Here is a 20,690-nt window from a genome sequence, read left to right as displayed (position 1 = left end):
TAAAGAACTCAGAGTGTGTTTCCGAGTCAGTGTTGTCTGACAAATATATATACTGAAAGGTTGTACAAGTAGGAGAAAATATTTATCTTCTAAGTCACATAAATGTGTTTTGGTTGGCTTGTGCTGATGGCCTAACTCCTCCCTCCTTTATGGTTTGGTGGTTTTATGCAGATTGGAAGGAGGTTTTTATAATGGCTGCTTATACTCACCGTTATTCCTGGGAATTCTGTGGCACTACTGCTGGACTTCTTTTAGCTGAAAYGAGTCTATGCTCATATTTGGGAGGAAAATGGGATCACACAATGCCAACCTGTCCACCACTTTGGGTTCCCTCTAAACATTTCACCCTCTGCTGCTCTTTCAAATTTTTGTTGGCTCTTTTTTACTCTTCTGTTCTCTTTTTCAAGTCTATTCTAGGAAACTTATTTCAGTTTCATCCATCTCTTGTAACAWAAAGTTTTTGTTTACTCCTAAAGTTGACTATTGAACATTCTGCAGTGTAGAAGTTTGACATACATAGATTCTGGTGTAGTAAGGATGTGAAGTGTCAGTAAAGCAGGAATGTTAGTGGCTAAAAYTCCAATTTGAAAGTCAAACAGAACCACACAATTATGATCTGGCACAGCAAAGAGAAGTGAATGGTTTAATTACACATTCTGTATTGTGGTAGCCCACATGTATTCACTCACATTCATAAGCATTCCCTTAMTGTATTCAGCTATTGAACCACCTTACAATTTGGCTGTTGTTGTCTTGAGTATTCTTTTTGTTCACTTTATCTAGAAAAAGAAACTTGGATCTGCACTGATGGGTTGCTATGGTACTATTGATAATAATTGTAGAGCAGTATTTTAATGGTGCTCCAGAGCCTGCATCTATTAGTAGCTCCGAATTTCTACTCCATCTAGCAAACTGCCTAAAAGTATCTATTATTTATAAACACATTTTCAGCCTACCAGTCAGCAGACCTAGCTCTTGTCCACTACCTGCACTACGTAAAAATTGTTCCTGTGGATGCCAATCCACTCATCTCCTTTTGTGCAAGGAAGATGCTCTACACAGATTTGCATAATGGCACCTTTACACCCCTTTAAATTCTTCCTCTGTTATATCAAAGGAATTTGGCAATTTTCATCATTAATGCCTTGTTATTTTGTACTTTCTTAATTTATTTCTTTCTGTTACACTCAGCTATTGCCTATAATGTACTCATGAAATTCTTCAAGATGGCATGGTTTTGGCTTTGCTTATAAAACATTGTTGGCTCTTTGTAATAAAATTATAAGATGGTAAGTAGCAATAGAGGTGTCTCACAGATGCTTCTGGGTCAGGACTCTTTCTAAATGGCACATTCCACTCTTTCTTTAAAAGTAAACCAAGTATAAAATCCTATTCAAAGTAAATTTTGTGTGTTGGGGTTGTTTTTTGGGATTTTTTTTTTTGGTGGAGAGTTTTTTTTAGTGTTTTTCCATAACATTTTTCTTTTTTTTTACAATAATAAATATTTGCATATGACTAATGAAATAAACGGCTTTAGACTTTACCCTGCTGAGTGCCATATTAAAACYCAACAGCAATCTATCCAGACAGTAGAGAACGCATCCAGTTCCTCAGGAGTCATAGCACAATGGATTGCTGGAATCTTTTCATGAATTTGGCTCTACTGTGACTGTATAAGCTGCACATATAGACTTGATAGCCAGTAACCACAGAATGTTTGACTGGTATTAAAAATTTGCTGAGGTTTGCCAGTAATGAGATCTGAATGCAACTTTTATGTGCTACACCAGGTGAACTCCCCGTTTCACTGAAATTGCAGACTCTGAGTGTTTACATGCTGGTTTTTTGGTTTTTTTTTTTTTCAAATGGGGTCTGTTTCAGACCATTTCACTGCAAACAACCCAAAATCTAACAAAAAGTAAGCTGACAAGACAGCTGAGTACAGGTGAGGTTATATAACACAATTCCTATGCTGGGACTACTGCCACCTCCAGAAAATCCTCAGGGAAAGCAGGTACTGTTCTGGTGAAGGGCTTGAAGGATATAACTTCTGAAGTTCTTTCAAGTATCCTGGCTAGAAACAGAATGTCCTACAATGATTTTCATAGAAAAGAGGTAACAGTGGGAAAAGAATTCCAAACATGGAAACTGGAAAAAGGTACACTCAGAGAAAGCTACTACCAGTTGCAAAACTGTAAGTGTTACAGAATAATGTCTCTATCTCACTAGCATATTAATATCAGCAGATGCCTTACCTTAACCATGTATGACTTCAAACTAAAAAACAGAATCAACCATACTGATACCTGGGAGCAGGAGTTTCTAGGAAGGGTGCACGTATTCCCTCCAGCAATCTAGAAATTACAATATTAATATAGTTTTAAAATCCGTGTAACTGTCGCACAGCATCTTTAGATAAATTTCAAAGAAATAATGCAGCTACACTACACAGAAACATAGGAAGGAAAACTTCAGAGATACCCTGATGATATTCTCAAAGCTGTTGTTACAAAGTCCATGACAGCAAGCACGAAACAYCCTGCAAAGCCTTGGCTATTGGAAATATGAGGTACCAGGGCTACCTGAAAAGTAACCAAAAAACCTCTAGCTGCAAACTAAGCCAACCCTTCTTTCTTCTCTCTCTGATGTGCACCTTTTTTTTAAACAAAAGATGTAAACATCTGTAGGCTGTTGTCATGGCTGTGGTAGTCATCTTTCCCAGAAGAAATAAGTCTCTCAATTTTCTTATGTAATTTTCTAAAACCTTCTTTTTTCCCCTATGTTGCTTTTCTCTGGACCTTTTAAAGTCTGATGAAGTCAATTTCAAAGACGTGATTTTAGCTTAAACCAGCACATACTTTAACAGATTTTATTCCTGTAATATTTACTACTGTATCTATAAAGACTGATGGGCCTGTCCAACTTCAGACTTGTTTTAGTGGAGTGATCAGTGCCAAAAGTAACCATGTACACAGATCTTAGCTGGAATACAGCCTAAAATATGTAAGTGAAGATAAATAAGGAAAACAAAACCTATAAACTTTGAAGCCTACTAGACTTACTTTTCTAGCAATTTATTCATAATTTTGTTTTGGAAATGTGGATCTCCCTTGACTTCCCTTCAGCCTCAAGTTTTGTCTGATCATCTGATTCTGATTCACTTAAAAACCAAGGTAGTTTCTTCCACGWAATTTCTGAAACTAATCAACATTTTACACGTTTTCACTAGGACCTTCGGAATGATACAGAAACACATATGAAAACAACAAAAATACTTTTTAAACTGTGCAGACTTCTACAAAAATTGGCACAAGCTGCTTATGGATTATGTCCTGTCCAAAAGATACATTATTCCCAATACAAATAGCATCCCTGACTATTGTAATTTAACAGAAATTATTTGTAAGGTTACTCTGTAAGATCAGTGCTACTTCCATGTGGATGCACCAATGTTTTTTAACATGTTATAGGATAATGAACGGTTCTAAGATAACTTCTTGCACAAAATACCCTACTTTCTAACACAGGGAAATGAATTAATGCCACAGAAAAAAAATAGGCCTAATCCTGCCTTTTTAATGTAGGAGAAAGATGAGGTGAACTTTTCACCAAACTAATGGATGAAAGAGGCAAAAACTGAACTTTGGCTGCATGTATAATGGGTAAATTTATCTGATTTGAATTATACAAAATAATAGGTTCGTTCTATTCAAGTCTCATCCCAGACCCACCCCCCTTTTCCAGCCCTAGGGGAGGGAGCGTTAAATAATGGTCTGTGTAAACTGATGCTCATGCAGTAAGAGTTTGGAGAAGTGCTGCTTGTACAAGTTAAAGCAGGCACTGAAAAAAGAGCAACCAAATAAAAAGCAGCTGCAGGAGCAAAGTGGACCCTTCTGAAATTAAAAGACATGTCTTTCTTCACCAGAGTTTTGACGCTGAAATGCAAGCAGACACTTGAATGTGAGAGGACTTACTTTTACCAGGCGCTTTTTGCCAGCAGCAGGTTTCCCGGGCTGCCCCGGCTGTGCAGCAGCCAGTCCCTGGAGGTGCGGAGCAGCCCGCGGGCAGCGGCGGGGAACAAAGGCGAGGGGCGCGGAGCGGAGCTGCTGGAGCCCCCCCCGCGCCGCCTGGGCAGGGTGAAGAGCCTGCACGAAATGCCCGGACCCAACACYCTCTACAACCTCTACGAGTTCTTCTGGAAGGACGGCTTCGGCCGCATTCACGAAATCCAGGTACAGCTCACTCGGCTACTTAATGCTTTAATCACGCCAGGATTACTTCAACCTCTCCTTTCCTTTCCACCCCTCGTAAAGCGCTGGTGAATCGCCGGGTTTGCAGCACCGCTGCTGGGCATCGCCGCGCCGCCTTCCCGCTGGCGAGAGCTGGGATTCAGGGCACCCCCCACTCCAATTCCCGCAGCACCGGCGGCTTCGGCAGTTTTGTTTCGCGGAGGATCCCACGATCCCGGCTCCCGTGCCCCGGTGCCCGCCAGCGCTCCCCGCATATCTTTGTGCGCGTTTTGAACTGCTGGGGAGGTGCCTTCGGCTGAAATGAAAATTTTTTTAAAGTACCATTTTTTTTTTTTAACTGAGCTGTTTCACAAGCTTGCAGAGGGCTTATTTTTGGCGGGCAGGGCTGCGAAGCGTGGGCTCCCTTGGAATCTTGGAGCGCAGCACCACCCGTGCGGTGAGGCTGTGCTGGCACCCGGGCCCCCCCAGCCCTTCCGCGGCTGAGGCGCCACCGCCGCTGCCCTTCCCTYGGCCCGGCCGCTCCGCTGTGTTCAGAGACCATTTTGTCTCTCCTCCCCCGGCCTCCCCTTACATAAATACACTGCCTATATCGGTCCCCCGAGGGGGCGGTAGATGCGCCTGGCCCCGCTGCCGTCAGCGCCGGCCGGCCCCCGGCGGCCGCCCCCGTCCCTTCAGCAGGAGGCGGGCGGTTTGAATGCTCCCGGGGGGGTGAGGGACGGGGCCGGGCATGGCGGCGACGGGGGCGTCAGGGACGGGGCCGGGCATGGCGGCGACTGGCGCTGCTGGCCCTGCCGCCCCCTCTCCGGCCGCCACATTGCGCGGGGGAGGGGAGCGGGTGGCGGGAAGCGGGGCCGGATGGCGGCGTGAGGGGAGGGGAGGGGAGGAGGGAGGGCGGAGAGCGGCTCCTGTCACCTGGCGTGTGGCGGTGCCCGAGCGGGGGGAGGCGGCCGAGCGAACCAGAGCCCAGGTGGGGCTTGAGAGGTGTCCTGTGTCCCCTCCCCCGGGCGCACCTGGTGAGGGAGGCTGAGGCGCCCTGTCCCTGCGTGGCACAGCGGGAGYTGGGTGCACCGGGATCCCCTTCCTCTGTGCAGCGCCTCGGGGATGCTGGCATGGGCAGCGCTCTTACCGTAAGGCTGTCGCTTTCCAGAGATAAATTCTTTGCGTTGCTTGGCCAAACGTGGGTTTCATTCCTTCAAAACTCACAGTGCGTCTCCTCGGGCCTTTTCCCCGTGTAGTCCAAGCGACTCTAAAGGAAGCGCTTGTGTATAAGAAAGTAAAGCTGTGTATTTCACCCTTTTGCAGCTTTCTGCCGGCGATACAGATCTAGTTGGGAATACCTCAAATGGAGCATTTATTAGTTTGCTTTTCTTAGTGACCTTTCCCAAATTGCTAGGAAGAAAWTCACAGTCAGCCCCAAGAGGTTCGCTGCCTGAAAATTACTGAAATTTSAGGGGAAAATAAGAGTGAAAGGGAAATAAAAATAGAAAAGGAAAACCAAAGCAAGCAGAACTTTAAATGGCTTGAGAACCAAAACTCAGAAGGTTTTTTTGCAAGATTCACAAAGGGCCTAAAAACACCAGAAAGAGGCAGGAAACAGAGAAAAAAAGGAATCACATAAGTTGCTCGGTTTTGTCCAGCTTTGTCATATCTACCATTTAGATTTTTAAGAATAAATCTTGGGTTGTATGCTGTGTTCCATGGCAGTCAAACTAGATTGCTAATGATGAATTGCYCAGCTTGATTGCTTGCTAACCAAGACACATGCAGTTCAAATCTGAAGACAATGAAAGCTTTTTGTTTCCTTCTCTTTCTTTTTTCCTCTAACTCTGTGGTGATGTACATAATTTGAGAGGTAGTCATCATAGTATCATATCACTAAAAAGGATGCTACCATTGGTTTCAAGTTCTTTCACTGTTAAAACACTGAATACGATTAAAAGGAATATAAGACATCCTAAATAGTATATGCTTTTCACTAGCTGATACKGGTATTTTCTTGTTTAGTGAATATTATTCCTAGAAAGGAAGGTGTGAGGAAGGATAAGGAGAAGTTGCACTATAATAYAGTTTTTGTTCTGCTTAGAGTCTCAAAAATCACAGGATGCCCTCTTTGCATACACGTAGAATGCAAGTAGGCATTAACTGGATTAATAACAGTCTGTTCAATTTAACAACACAGTGAGCATCAGGAATGAATTAATCCCAAACCCTTTGGTAACCAGCACAGCTACTTAAATGATGTCCTTTGGCACACACAAATATTTGTGTGCTATATGCAGAAGGGGTGGGGAAGCCGAGRGCTTTTTCACAAAGGAGGTTCTGTTCTCAGTAACATGATTCCAGTTAGTCCTGGCCAAAGTAGTAATGCCTACAGCAATTATGACAAAGGGAAAGTATTTTTAATTTGRCGGGGTTAGATCTCTTTAGTCTCATCAATGCTGTGCAAGGATAAAGAAAAGAAAGGTGAGGAGGGAGGGATTTGGATGCTGGCAGTGTGAATTTATGGTATATGAAAGAATGACTGGTGTGAGAGTGGTATGSGAGGAGCTATAGTGGAACATTTTCAAGGAAAAGAAAAACCTATGTTGTGATCTGAAGGGATGTGTTTTTAAGTGCACCAGGTCCTTTCATCTTCTCAGTGTTTGGTTTCTCTCGCACCCTTTGCCTTACAGCTTTGGGTCTTTTCAGTCAGGGGTCCTGAACTGTGTGACCTCTCTGTTTTCTTTGTGAATATTTCACAGTAATTCTTAGATGCTTTCTCCTGACATTTGAAACKGTTCCTTGACCAGAAGACTGGGGATCAAATTCTAGATATGAGAGATTGTGTATGGCAAATTGTTAATTTCCTTTTGTGATAGTTTTCCWTAGTAATACTTGACTTCTGTTTCTTTTTGTTGGTGACGCTGAAGCAAAAACACACTCAGGAATATGGAAAGATCTTCAAGTCTCACTTTGGTCCCCAGTTTGTTGTATCCATTGCAGATCGAGACATGGTTGCTCAAGTCCTCCGAGCAGAAGGCAGAGCACCACAAAGAGCCAACATGGAATCCTGGCAGGAGTACAGAGATTTACGGGGGAGAGCCACAGGGCTCATTTCTGCGTAAGTGTTGTTGCTCCTTCACTCGCCTTGTTTTCTTAGTGATTTTCTAGAGAACCGTACAGGTCATCTGGGAAATCAGGCTTCCCTGTGWGGGGAAATCTGTGTGTCTAGTGGGGGGGAAGGGAGAGTAGGTATTTGTGGTGAATGCAGTGAATTTGTTCTGTGAAGTTTCGAAGGATTGGTAATGATGTGTAGTTGAATGTGTAGTGAGATACTTTTTGTGAAGACATTCTTTGGGAATGTGTATCAACTGGAGTTGTCTGGGCTGACTCACTCACCTGAAAGCAGTTTGCAGARTAGAGCCTACCAGCTTGGGCACTGCACTGCATGAATGTGGGTTTATTGCATCAGTTCTAGACTCTTCCATATGGTTGGCAGTGTGCTGTGCGGAATTGTTAGCTCAGATTGGTTTTTGCTTTATTGTTCACCGAAGTGCCCCCTCAGTAGACTAATGCAGAGAAGTCACAGTATGGTCACTTCACACTGTAGTGCATCCTCACACAGAGATTTTTGAATCTGGCTGATTCCAGAGGAGTTATCTGTCTGTACAGCTTGCATAACCTGGCAGCGCATGTGGGTGTGGTTAATTGCCACTGGGAACTACTCACAGTCCCCACTGACATAGCATGTTTATTTAGAGGGAAGCTAATTTCCTGAGTCATGGACAGTCAGTTTTTCATGGTAGCAGAAGGCTTTATTGCGCTGCAGATTCAAATGTTAAGCTGCAGTTTCGACTCAAAGGAACAGTTCCTTGATACTTAGTGATAAGCAATCTTAAATCAGGAGATAGTCAGGAAATACCTGTTAAATACCTGTTAAAGGGATCAAATGCTTCTGCTGGCCAGTAAGTTTCTGTGCCTTGCAGCGACATTGCTCCAGGTGAAAAAGCAGTGAGAAATACATAACAATAAAAAATAAACACATAAAGGATAATTGTCCATTTTCACAAGTAATTGAAATGTATCCCTTGAACAGCTGTTCCCAAATACTCTGCTCATATGGAGCATGCAGGTGCTACAATTCAGATTTTTAGTCTTCAGCACAAAGGTTYCCATGCAGAGCTCAGCTAAAGGAGAATCTCTAGTTGCAAGTTGTTCCAYTGTAGGTAGAGCTGTTCTCTTATTACTTTGTAGGTTTAGATTTAGGGTGGTTGAAAGTGATCAGTAATGGAATTTATGGTACCAGCTCAGGTTGTTGTTTTGTCAGACCTGAATRTGATACCTTTATTTGGTAATGAACTACTTGTTCTGTATAAAAGCAGTTTTGCAGACTAACCATTCAAATATTTATTTAAAGTAATTTTAATAGAATATTTTACTAATTTTTTTGTGTTAGCTACTACTAGCAGACTAATACAGGGACACTTGTCAAATTCAGAACACTGAGTGGACAAGTTCTGTCACTCAACCCAGAGGTTGAGTACATACATGTTGCAGCACTGAAATTTAGTGAGGATGTGTAATAAATACAGAATAAAATTGTAGGAGCATAATACAAAATATGCATTATCAACATTTTCATTTTACCACTTGCTTTCATTTGGCATGATATATCATAGTTTGGTTGCAGACCTCTTACCCAGCTGATGATTATTAAGGAAAACTGTGTATAGACATTATAAATAATTTCTTCTAGGGAGGGGGAGCAATGGCTAAAAATGAGAAGTGTACTGAGACAAAAAATTCTGAAACCCAAAGATGTGGCTGTTTACTCTGAAGGAGTCAATGAAGTTATCACAGATTTAATTAAAAGAATCCACACCCTCAGAAGTCAAGAGGAGGATGGGGAAACAGTGACCAATGTTAACAACCTTTTCTTCAAGTATTCAATGGAAGGTAAGCCCAGACTTAATCACACCTGTAAAGAAAATGGATGTATCTGTCAAATGACTGTGCCCCGTTGTGATTAATCTGAAAAGGGAAGTTTGATATTCTGCATTCCTGTGTCTTCCTAGTCAGTGCAGTGAGTATCAATAGAATTCCTTTGTAGAGTCCAAAGACCTGATACCTTGTATTAGGGGGCAATTCCATGGAAATGCTGATGTATAGGTAAAATGTTCAATTAAGGCCTTGACTGAACTCCATATTTCTGTATTAGTTTCTCAAGAGTAAGGGTATTGACCTTGTAACAGGTGACTTATAAGATGTAATTTTGCAATATACCAGCCAAATTCCARTGGGGAATGCCCATGTGATGTATCTTAATTCAGTTCATAGCTTAATGTGGGAAAGGATACTAAAGATACTGCTTTTCGCTGCCTACACATGCRAAGTGTGGGATTGTTATGCTTGCTTAAGATCATCTGCCACTGGCTACCCMTTAATGAGGGAATGCTGAATGGAACTCTGGCCTGAGCCTGTGTGGCATTTCCTGTGTTCTTACAGAAATCTCATGGTGATACGTATTTCATGCATTTCTTTAACTGAATGTACAACCCCATCTTGTTACAAGWAATGCCTTTTAAAAACATTGTTACTCTTTGCTGACAGGCAGCTGAGTAATTTGGGATTTGAAGAATTTCCAAATTGCTCACTTACGAAGRTGCTGTATCAAATTGCTGCCTGCCTGCTTGGTCTGTTTCACATTAATAGTGTCTCAAAATGGCATTAAACTACCAGTTTATGGAATTTTAAACTGTGAGTTTACAGATTCAATTTAACTGATGGGTTAGTTTAAATTCTTCAGATTCTTTTAGTTTTTAATTTATAACTTGTGCCTGGCACACACTTATTTTCTATATGAATGGCTGTTTATTTAACTTAATAAACTGTTCAGGGAACCCATGTGTAAGATCTCTTTGAAAAGACCATGTAAACAGCAAGAGGATGTGTAAGAGCTAGCAGTTTCTGAAAGAGTCACAAAAGAAATAAAAGGCATAGAAAAATATCTTCCCAGGGAGGAAAATTAGGGTAGTAAGAGTGAGTTGAAAATAACCAAACTTTAAAATTATTTTTTGTCAGTAAAGATAATTTCTAGTAGGGGTGTCTACAGTACTGCAGGAAAACGTGGGGAAATTACGGCAAGTCAGAGCAAGAGACAGTCAACACTGTCACTTGCAACMGTGTCACACTTGCTGATTTTCAGGGTGGGGGGTGGGGTATGGTGTGTACTGTCTGGAGTGCAAGCTTTTTATCCATTTCTAAGACTCAGTATTCATTTGTTACCAGCTGATGACAGACACAGCCACTGCTAGAAACTCCTGCGTTGTCACCAGTTATCAGAAATGTCTTTGGGTTTGTGTGTCCCTGTGGCTTCAGAGGCCAACAGGGCAGGCTCAGGGTTCRTAGTGAAATGCAAAACACAGCCAGCAGGCTGGAGGCCGCTCTACTTCTGGTGGAATTCCTGGCTGTCTTCTCATGCTGAACATTATTCACATGGCAACTGCTCTCTTGTTACAATGTTTTCTGGGCTTTTTTAACTCTGTTTTGAATTTCTGTTTTATCTATTCCCTAACTGAGGTAATAATAACTAAACATTTCTTGTAATGCAGTTCCATTTTATGTTAGTTAATTCCTTACATTTAATATGTATTGATGCATGAATACAGCTGATTCTTTGATTTTTTTTTATGTGCAGGTGTGGCGACTATTCTGTATGAATGCCGGTTGGGCTGCCTGGAAAACAACGTCCCACAGCAGACTGTTGAATATATTGAGGCTCTGGAATTGATGTTTAGTATGTTTAAGACCACTATGTATGCAGGTGCTATTCCCAAATGGCTTCGTCCACTTATTCCAAAACCCTGGAGAGAGTTCTGCAGATCCTGGGATGGACTCTTCAAATTTAGTAAGATTTAGTAGTAGAAAAGTTCAGCTGTATTTCTGCAGGTTCTGTGTGTGTTTGAACGGGACAAGCTGCATTTCTCTTCTAAAATTATAAGAAGACATTGTGGCAGAAGTAAGTTTCACATTAAATGYAGACTGGCCAGGGAACTGTTTTAAAAATATTCTGCTGAAAACCAATTTTACCAGTGTATTTCAAAATATTCCCTTTTTTATATTGCTCTTTCTTTATTTGTCTTCATCTGTTTCAGAACCCAGTTGTTACTCCAGGTCCAAGTTCTTTGCCAAGGTTTTATCTTAAGCCGCTTCAGTATCAATGAGGGTAGTTTTGTTGACTTCAGCAAAATTTTAATTAAGGACTCTAACAAATAATCACCACTAAAACTGACTAGAAAGTTAATTAATGAGGCTCTAGCAATTAATTAAACACTTTGTAAAGTTTATGTATATATACAAGTGTATAAGTTGACATCAAAGTACATTGATGTACTACAATATGGGRTTTTTTTGTAAATAAAACATTCCAGGCTGCTTTATGAATCAGCTTCCATGTAAGTTCATGTAAGCAGGAAGATGGTGTTATCTTTGCAAATTTTTTTTTTAATGTTCTGGAGTTTTAATAAAAACCCTGAACACTTTTTCTCTCTCTAATATTACAAAGTTGCATGCATTATCATTTTTTGTAAGCTCATTTTGTAAGCGATTAACTTTCTGAGGAGCTTTTTTTTTTCTTAAATCTCTTGTTTGATCAAAGATGCTGTTTACAGTCACTAAAGTATACATGAAACTGTGGGTGAAATTKCTCAGCATGTCATTCACTGAAGTTTTTCAAATTTGTTGTTACTTGAATGCTCCTCTTGTCTTCAGAGTAATTAAGTTCTGTGGCTTTGACCTTCTGGTTGATGCTAGCATTTTGTAGCAGCCTCTCAGTGGAGTTGAAGCATGCTCTGCAGAGTTCACCACTTCTTGCAGAGTCATCAGAAGATGACCCAGGTGGGCTTGTGGTAAAAACTTGACCTTGAGCTTCCCTCACTCCCTGTCAGGAACTGAAGTTTCTTGGGTCCTTCCTTTGTGCTCAGCATTCTCATGCTATGAGCTAGCAATGAGAAGCTTCCTGCTCAGTCTTTCCTTACCATGAGTACTCAAGGGCCTCCACCACCATTCTAGGATCATTTCCTTGAGAAAAGAGAACTTTTTTTCCTCGATGTGCAGTGTAGCATAAGTGAGAAATGTCATTACTGAATGGAACCAGCAGAAAAATAAAAATGGAGGCTTAAAATTTTTTTTAATCCCAAAGGTCAAATCCATGTTGACAACAAATTGAAGGCAATTCAGTCTCARCTGGACCAAGGAGAAGTAGTGAATGGTGGGCTTCTTACACACCTCCTAGTGAGTAAGGAACTTACTTTGGAAGAGATCTATGCCAACATGACTGAAATGCTTCTGGCAGGAGTGGACACAGTAAGCTCGTTATCATTTTTCTTGTGCATAGCTGTTTTTGTAAACCAGTATCATTGGCATCGGGGGGGTTTCATTGTTTATAAGGAGGTAATTTTAACACACTTAAGCCATGATGCTCTAAAGTGATACAAAATACTTCCTGTACTGTGTAATCTCTCCACTGGAATGAAGTCAGTGCTCTGTTCTAGCTGTGGTTTACAGGAACCCATCACTTGGGAGCCTGTTCCACAGTTTATTAAACAGCTAAAACAGCAATTGTCTTTACATTCAGCCTGTATTTGACACGTTTTCTTTTATTAGTTTGCTTATCAGKTTGGTGTTTGTGTTACTTTAGATATACCACAATGGAAAAGTTTRCTGAGATTTAGAGTGAAAAAAGTTGATTGATAAACTCATAGGTAGAATTTGGTAAAGGATTTTCACGTTTAGCTAATAAAATCAACTGGGTACCTGTTATGGAACAGATATCTGATTTCTGCTGGAATCCATTAGGAGGGGGATATTTGGCCTGCACTGATGTGGATAAGGCATAAGTTTACTGTACCCCTTCTTGTGCTGGCAACATAGAGCCAGGCTGAGGCAAAGAGCTGTGCTAAGGGCACAGGAGTAATGGGGTTGATGTATCCAATATGTTAACACCTAGGAAAGTGTTTTAAGTGTCTCTCATTTTTTATTCTTCAGATTTGCCCTATAGGCCATTTGAAGAAACATTAAGGTCATGTGTGTATCTTCCCTTCCTCTCGTTCCCATCACATGAAATCAGTGTAGCTCAGTATTTATTGCAACATGACAATCAGAAGAATAAGGAAAGATGAGCTGTTGTATATACAGTGCATACAGAGTTWTTTAGAATATCGATGAACACTGCTATTATAAATGATTGTAAATCAACAGTTGAACAATTTTTTTAAAGAAATCATATTAATTTGGTAAAGGAAGTGCTATGTAGGACTTCAGTAGTTTTACAGTAGGAAAGTTTAAAATAAGTAAAAAAGTAAAATGGTCTTAGAGAAAAGAAAAACTCTCTGGATAATTGAATTCAGATTTTTTTGGTTTAAGAAAGTTTGTAAGGTTTCTAAAGAAAACAAAAAAAMCCCAACAGTAATCACTTTTGAATTCCAAAATAAGGAGCACATGTAAAACTTCTTTATGTGCTGAATAATATTCCCTTGGTTAAATATCCCAAGGGCTTATAAGTTTGCAGAGCTTTTTGATGTCTGGTTCTTAAGTACAGCACAGTTATTCATCCCATTCATTTTCTAATCTTTCAGACCATTAATTTTCCATTTTTAGTGTGTGACAGTTTCCATTACAATAAAAAGACAATCTTCAAGTTCATGCCAGCAAGAATTTCGCTTTCCATTTGACTCAGCTTTCTTAGCTGGCAACAGTCTTTTTTTCTGAGAGGATGAGGCTTCTGATTTCCTCATTTTCACAACAAAACAGAAATTGAGGGAATCTTTTTTCCCCTACTGCTGTCAGTTCAGATCTCATTTTATGATAGAAATTGAAAGAGGTTTAGAGGATTATAAAAGCTTTCAACTGAATTGTAAGTTCTTGGCTACAAAGCATTTTGGCTGTTGCTAGAACAGTCCTAATTTTTAAGAGATTATGAAGGAACTGAAGCTGGGAAGGAATACTGTTTCAATCAGAGAAGTTCTGTATACAGCTGGCACAATTGCCACCTCTTCTGAGTGGAGTAGAACTGGGTTGCATTTTAGAAAGAAATTGCAAGAAAAAAAAGAAAAGCTTATGAGAATGATAAYTGTATCATTATAGCCCAGTTTGAAGACAAGACATAAAAGGTCACTGTCATGATGAATTTGCATTCTAAATTGATTTTAAACATAAGACCAATATAAGACATTTCTATAAGCTGGTTTTTTTTCCAGCTGTGGTGAAAAAAGATTAGATGATGGGTTTCTTTAAATCCTCTTGTGCTCAAAGTTGAACTGTATCCTGCCTTGTGTTCTATTTCTTCATCCTCACAAAATTTTTTAAAAGACAGTGGTGTAGCATTGCTCACCAAAGGATGATGAATAATCTCAGCAGTGACGATACCAATTGTGTTGTGTGGATGCTATGAGGGGACCACCATATGCTTAAAAGGGGTTTTAAATGTTCTGAGTAGTATTTTCTTATCTTGTTTCCTGTGAAGTGTTTTTGTTGGAAGGAAAGGTGAAATGCATATTGAAAACTAACAGCTTACTTAATCCATTGCTGTTTAGAGTGTTTATGTTTCAATATTGTTTACATAGTTGGGTTTGCATTTGGTTTGTCTGATGCTTTTTATATTTCCCTGGGAAAATATCAACATGGATTGTTTTAATATGTGGCGGACTTTTAGATGGAAAAGGGATGAAAGAGGGGATGGTGAAGTCTGGCAACATCCCATTGAATCCAGATGTGAATCATTGCCAGTCTGTTTCATAACTTTAAACATATAAAACACAGAGTTGAAAGCTGATTGTTTTTCTTGGCTTGAAATTATTTTTTATGTAATCATGTTAGGCTTGATGATGACTGTGGTTTTTTCCTTAGACTTCTTTTACTTTGTCCTGGGCAATATATTTGTTGGCAAAGCACCCAGAGGTGCAGCAACGTGTTTACGAGGAAATAGTCAATAAGCTGAGGAAAGATCAAGTTCCTGTTGCTCACGATGTCCCAAAATTGCCTTTGATTAGAGCTGTCCTGAAAGAAACCTTGAGGTAAACAGCAGACAACTAAAAAGTGTAATTCCATGTTGTTCTAATGGATTTTGAGTCCATGCTAGCATTTGTATTCAATTGTTGCTACTGCTATTTGCTCCTTCTGCTTTTATTTATTGTAGCAGTATTGTGTCCAAGGACATTTAAGCAATGCATAGGATAATGTTTAATGTTTCTARGTATGGTAAAAGTGATATCACGTAAGTAGAACATGTCTGTTAAGGTAARGAATTGAAAGCTTGATTTTCCCTTTAGTCTGAAATGTAAAAACCTCCTTCCCCACRTCAATATTTTGCAGTGCTACTACAATAATTTTAAGCTTCTTGATTTAAATTAAAGGCATGTGACATACTTTTTTTTTCATATGTTCATAGTAAATGTTCATCGTGACATGAGGGGAATTAGAGGATTTTAGAGAAGGTATCAATTAAGCTTTTTCAGCTTTAGGATTAGTGCTCAAATATTTCCAGCTTGACCACCTAACTTCGTGCTCGTACRTGTGTGAAGTGAATAAATGTATAGACCAAATAGCCCAGCTTTCAGTTACTAATAAATAACTTCTCTCAGGTGATGGTCATATTCTCACAGATGATTCAAGGCCTTTGAAGCTCCAAGGTGTTCTGTACTTTTGAAAAACTTTTTTGCTGTGAATGAATATGGCATTCATACTGAGTATTCGTGAGTGCAAATTGGAATCAAAATGGTTTTAAATTGTATTATTATTGTTGAACTTCAGATGAATCTTCCTCTCTAGGTTATATCCAGTATTGCCAGGAAATGGAAGAGTGACTCAAAAAGACTTGATCATTGGAGGATACTTGATACCTAAGGGGGTAAGTTATGCTGCAGTCCTCTGCAAAGAGCAGTTTAATTTTTGCGTATGAAATATTATTTGCTGCAACATATATACACTTCATTGATTTAAAAGATTCCACCATGCTAGACCATTAAGAGGAAAGTATTTCAGTAATACCCATTTATATGCCACAAATTGGAARTTATGATTGACTTGTTGCTGCTGTTTTGGTAATTTTTTATTTGACCCCTCACCTGCAAATGAAATATATCATCATTACACGTTCTTAATATTCTTGAGGGTGGAGTCTAATAATAATATCTCTGTGTAATGGCACAATTCAAYTAGAAAAGCATGAATTTCATTATTCTTGCAGTTTTCTAATTCTTTGCCTGTTAATCCTCTTTGTAGGAAGAGTTTCTCCCTTTTTCTCATAGCAACTTCATGAAACAATTCCCTCATGAGTTCTGTTCCCTTCTCCTTCCCCACTGTATCTTGTCTAATATATCCAGCAAGAYTGGAAACAATTTGAAGATTATTTCATTTTGCAGTTCTAAAAGGGATTTGATTTTTAAGGTATCCTTTKGTCAGAGATACTTAATTTTTATCACCTCTTATTGCAGAAACTTGAGTTATTGCAAATGGTTTTTCATTTTATGTGCATTGGCGTTATCTAAATATAAATATCATTTCTTTCTGCAGACCCAGCTGGCACTTTGTCATTATGCTACTTCATACAGTGAAGAAAATTTCTCAGTGGCGAATGAGTTCCGACCTGAGCGCTGGCTGAGGAAAGATAATTTGGACAGAGTAGACAACTTTGGCTCCATCCCCTTTGGTTATGGCATTCGAAGTTGTATAGGAAAAAGAATTGCTGAGCTGGAAATCCATCTTGCACTGATTCAGGTTAGAACTACGTGACAGCATTGCAAGAAGAAAAGTGAATCTGTACTATTTTTTCTCATGTATGCCATTTCTGGGTGTCTTACAGTGCTCAAAATCTTTGTTTTAGAGTGTTGTCTAATGTACTTCTCCTGCAAAGGCTGAAAAAAATTAAAATAATCGTGCTTGAAATGTAGCATAGTACTTAAACTACATTGCAGAAGGTATAGTATGCATGATATTAAACTAAAGGTAAGTTCATTAAGGAAATGTATAGATTTGGTACAGCAGACTTCTGTAAGCAAATCAGAAGTATTTTTTAATGTTAGATTGGTTACCTGCTCAGTTTCTGTGTCTAATTAGAAGAAATCAGAACTTACAAAGGTATTAAATGGATTTTATATCCTTGTACTGATCACAGTGTGATGACAAATAGTAGAAATTTTCTATGCTCTGTGGTTTCCTGTCTCTTCTTTTTCTTTCTTCTAAATCATTATCATTCTAGATATACATAATTGATAGTTAAATAAATAGTTTGTACRTACTGATATATATTGGTTTTGATTGATTTCATACCATAAAGGAAGTGCTTCCAACAGCTGCTAAATTTTGTGTCATTTACAAGACACCCTTTAGCTCAAATAATGAGATTGTTCAATCAAATCTCAAAGATTTGGTAACTATTTATAGTTTCTTAACTATAAAAATATTTAGATACATTTTATGTATTCAAAGCAAAGCTTGATTGAATTTGTCTTTGAAATTCCTTCGGTAAACTTCTAGAGCAATCTCTGAACAATTAGTGCCTCTCTTGTGGACCTGAGAGCGAGAGAGCTCCCMGGGGACTGGGTAAAACAAATATATTTCCATCTCTTTGGAAAGGAGGCTCAAGGAAGCAATGGAGAGCCTGCTTTTGTTTTCTGTAAAGAAACTAGAACAAAATAGCACACAACCTATTTACAAACATCGAGATAATATTTTAAGTGATTTAAAATTAGAGACACGTGGCACTCATCAAAGAGAAATTGTTTCAGAGCAGTCTAATTTCTTTCTTTGACTTGATCACTTACCTAATGTGGGGTATAACGTAAGTCATGTACTCTGACTTCAGGAAATATTTTCACACATCTTGTATGTTTTTCTCTCAATTAAATTAATAAAATTCGTTCCAGATGGAAGTGCTATAAAATGCATGCACAGCTGGTTGGAAAACGGAAATAGCTGGAGGCAGTAGCTATCAAATATTTACTGTTGAGCTGGGAAAGCATTTAATTAAAATTCTGTAAAAGTCTGTCCTGAATTTGATTTAGGCTGGTGTTGTCATTAACAGTGTAAGTGATGGATTAGAGAATACTTCTAGAGTTTAGATGGGATACCAAACTGCTGTGAATTAAAATCAGAATGTGAATATAGAATTATGAAAAAAGGAGAAATGTTCAGAAGCAACATAAAATTATTCACTAGGGACAATTGCAAGTTAGTGCCCTTGAGAAGAAATAAATGCATAAATACAAATTTATGAACAACTGGCTGGGTAATATTAGTACCATAGGAACAGACTGGAGGAATATAGTAAAAAAATGGTCAATTCTGACAAGTCAATGTGATTCTAGATTATATCAGCAGCATTAGCAAGCATTTTGTGTGTCAGAAAGAGGAGCTAAATTACACAGTCTTGCCAAACACTGGTGAATCCTCACTAAGCAATGATAAACAGCCAACCTGGTGCACTGTATTTTAAGGGCAATATAGCCAAATTCAAAGACATTTGGAAGACAGAGAGAATAACAAGGATTTTAAAAAGAGAAAAATTAGATAAAAATTTCATCAAACATCTGACACTGAAAAAGGTAGTYAATACTGCATTGTTCATCAGTCATACTAGCAGAAGAATAAGAGAAAATAATTTATAGGAAAAAGTGAGGTTATTATTAGGAAGAGTTGAGGATGTTGCAGTATTTCCCTCTTGAAAGTGTAAAAGTGGATAGTTGAGGTGTTCAGAAAAATGTGTCTGATGAGACTGGGACTCGTATTGCTTTTTTAATAATTTCACATATTGATTGATATTAAAGAAAGTGAAATCAAAGACGCTTATAGAAGAACCTCACAAGGTTTGAAAGAGACCTTAGTTTCTTTGATGGCTCAGACTGTTTAATCTTGGTAAGTGGAAGTTCTACAAAAAGGACTTGCTCAGTCCTCCCTCAATCAGAGGAAGAAGATTTTGGATTATAATCTTTACCTTGTAACACCTGTTTTTTTCCCTGAATGGGAATCATAGCAYTTGAACTCTGCAGAACTGGYAAGACAGATTTTATTTGTGACAGTCCGTTACGTTCTCTTTTTTTTTAAAAGGCTAATCTTCATCGGTAATTTTGCAGCTTTTCTAATAATTGTCCTTGTTTCTAATACTATGTTCACAGYTACTTCAGAATTTTGAAATCAAGATTTCTCCCAAAACTGAACCAGTTCATGCCAAAACTCATGGACTTTTGACTCCTGGTAACTCCATCAATGTGAGATTTTCTGACAGAAAGTGAGACTCAAATGTTTTGGAAGTACTTACACAATTTTCATGRAAACAGATTTGCATCTTGTGGAAATTTAAACATGCTTGTTTTCTGGTTTGTAGGTATTTGACAAGACCACGAAGTTTTATGTTCTGCCTTAGTTTGAGCAGTACATAAGAGCAATTACCTCTCTTATTACAGTTAATAACACATATGAAAATATATACCGAAAAAAWTCCTTCTTGCACTGGGAATCTCCTTTTATCTGGGAAAATTTCTAGTAATTACAACACATGCATTGAAAAAAAGCCAACCAAAAGTAAATTCAGACCCATCAATATCATTCAGTGGTTTTGTTATGTTGCTACTCAGTGAGTATGTTTGAGAGCAAGGGGATTACTATGTAATATGTGAAAATTAGCTGCATGTATAAATTTGTGTTTTCCTGTTTCTTGTCGTCCAGTGTTTTTTAAAGTTTTCCATGTAACATTGAAATTATGAGATCCTTTTTTTATTTGTAAAAACATTTACTRTGCATGTATTAAAAAATAATCCAGTAATATGAAAAGTAAGGATAGAAGAAATACAGCTGGCATSATGTTGTTTGGACTTGAAATACAGAACATATACAAATTAATCTAAACATAATCCCCATAAAATATTTCTATATAGTTTTCAAAAAATAAAAATCTTAAAAATGATAGCTTAAATGTCACAATGGAGTGTTAGAAGCCAGGCATTGTTCTCCTCACCAAAGCACAAGCCACTTTCACTGTTCTAGCTATTATGCCAAGCCCAAATGTAAATATTAAAATGAAGTAATTGTTACATCTTTATCATTYAATTAAAATACTACTTTTAACTTTATTCACAGTTTTCAACAGTGAGAACTGGAAACTTCACATTTAACATGCTGAACACATAGGCAAATACATAGTTCTTTAGGATGGAATTGTGACTACTGAAGTATTCAGAGAATTTTTGTTATTATCCAGTGCCTAATAGAGAGAATGGACACTTGGAAGTTTGGGGTTGGTTTTTTGGTTTGTTTTTTTTTTGTTTGTTTCGTTGTTTTTTTAAATATTATTTTTCATATGACAGCCAACAGAGAAGTCTCTCTTGCAGGATACTTTGGATAACTTTAGTATCACTGCATTAACCTTATGTTCTCATTTTTGAGACAAACTTGTACCTTGTGTCCATG

General features: G+C 38.6%; 1 protein-coding gene across 2 annotated transcripts; it reads left to right on the top strand.

Moving 5' to 3' along the window:
• The first annotated feature begins 3,808 nt into the window (after positions 1-3,808).
• Positions 3,809-20,546, top strand: LOC130572820 (cytochrome P450 27C1). Of its 2 annotated transcripts, none has more exons than XM_057364773.1 (9): positions 3,809-4,232; positions 7,160-7,350; positions 8,986-9,185; positions 10,927-11,136; positions 12,430-12,593; positions 15,135-15,301; positions 16,056-16,134; positions 16,800-17,003; positions 19,400-20,546. In XM_057364773.1, exons 1-9 carry the CDS (start codon positions 3,909-3,911, stop codon positions 19,514-19,516), a joined length of 1,656 nt encoding a protein of 551 aa, XP_057220756.1. In that variant the 5' UTR covers positions 3,809-3,908; the 3' UTR covers positions 19,517-20,546. The 2 variants fall into 2 exon arrangements, with proteins under 2 accessions (XP_057220756.1, XP_057220757.1); XM_057364774.1 differs by having other exon boundaries at positions 4,173-4,232; positions 7,233-7,350.
• Positions 20,547-20,690: the final 144 nt, after the last annotated feature.

This window comes from Malurus melanocephalus, unplaced genomic scaffold, assembly GCF_030028575.1.
Source record: "Malurus melanocephalus ecotype Western Australia unplaced genomic scaffold, MMel_1.1 scaffold_42, whole genome shotgun sequence".
Classification (NCBI taxonomy): Eukaryota; Metazoa; Chordata; class Aves; order Passeriformes; family Maluridae; genus Malurus; species Malurus melanocephalus.
The sequence above is the reverse complement of the archived record's forward strand: the minus strand, read 5'-3'. Positions and strand labels throughout refer to the sequence as shown.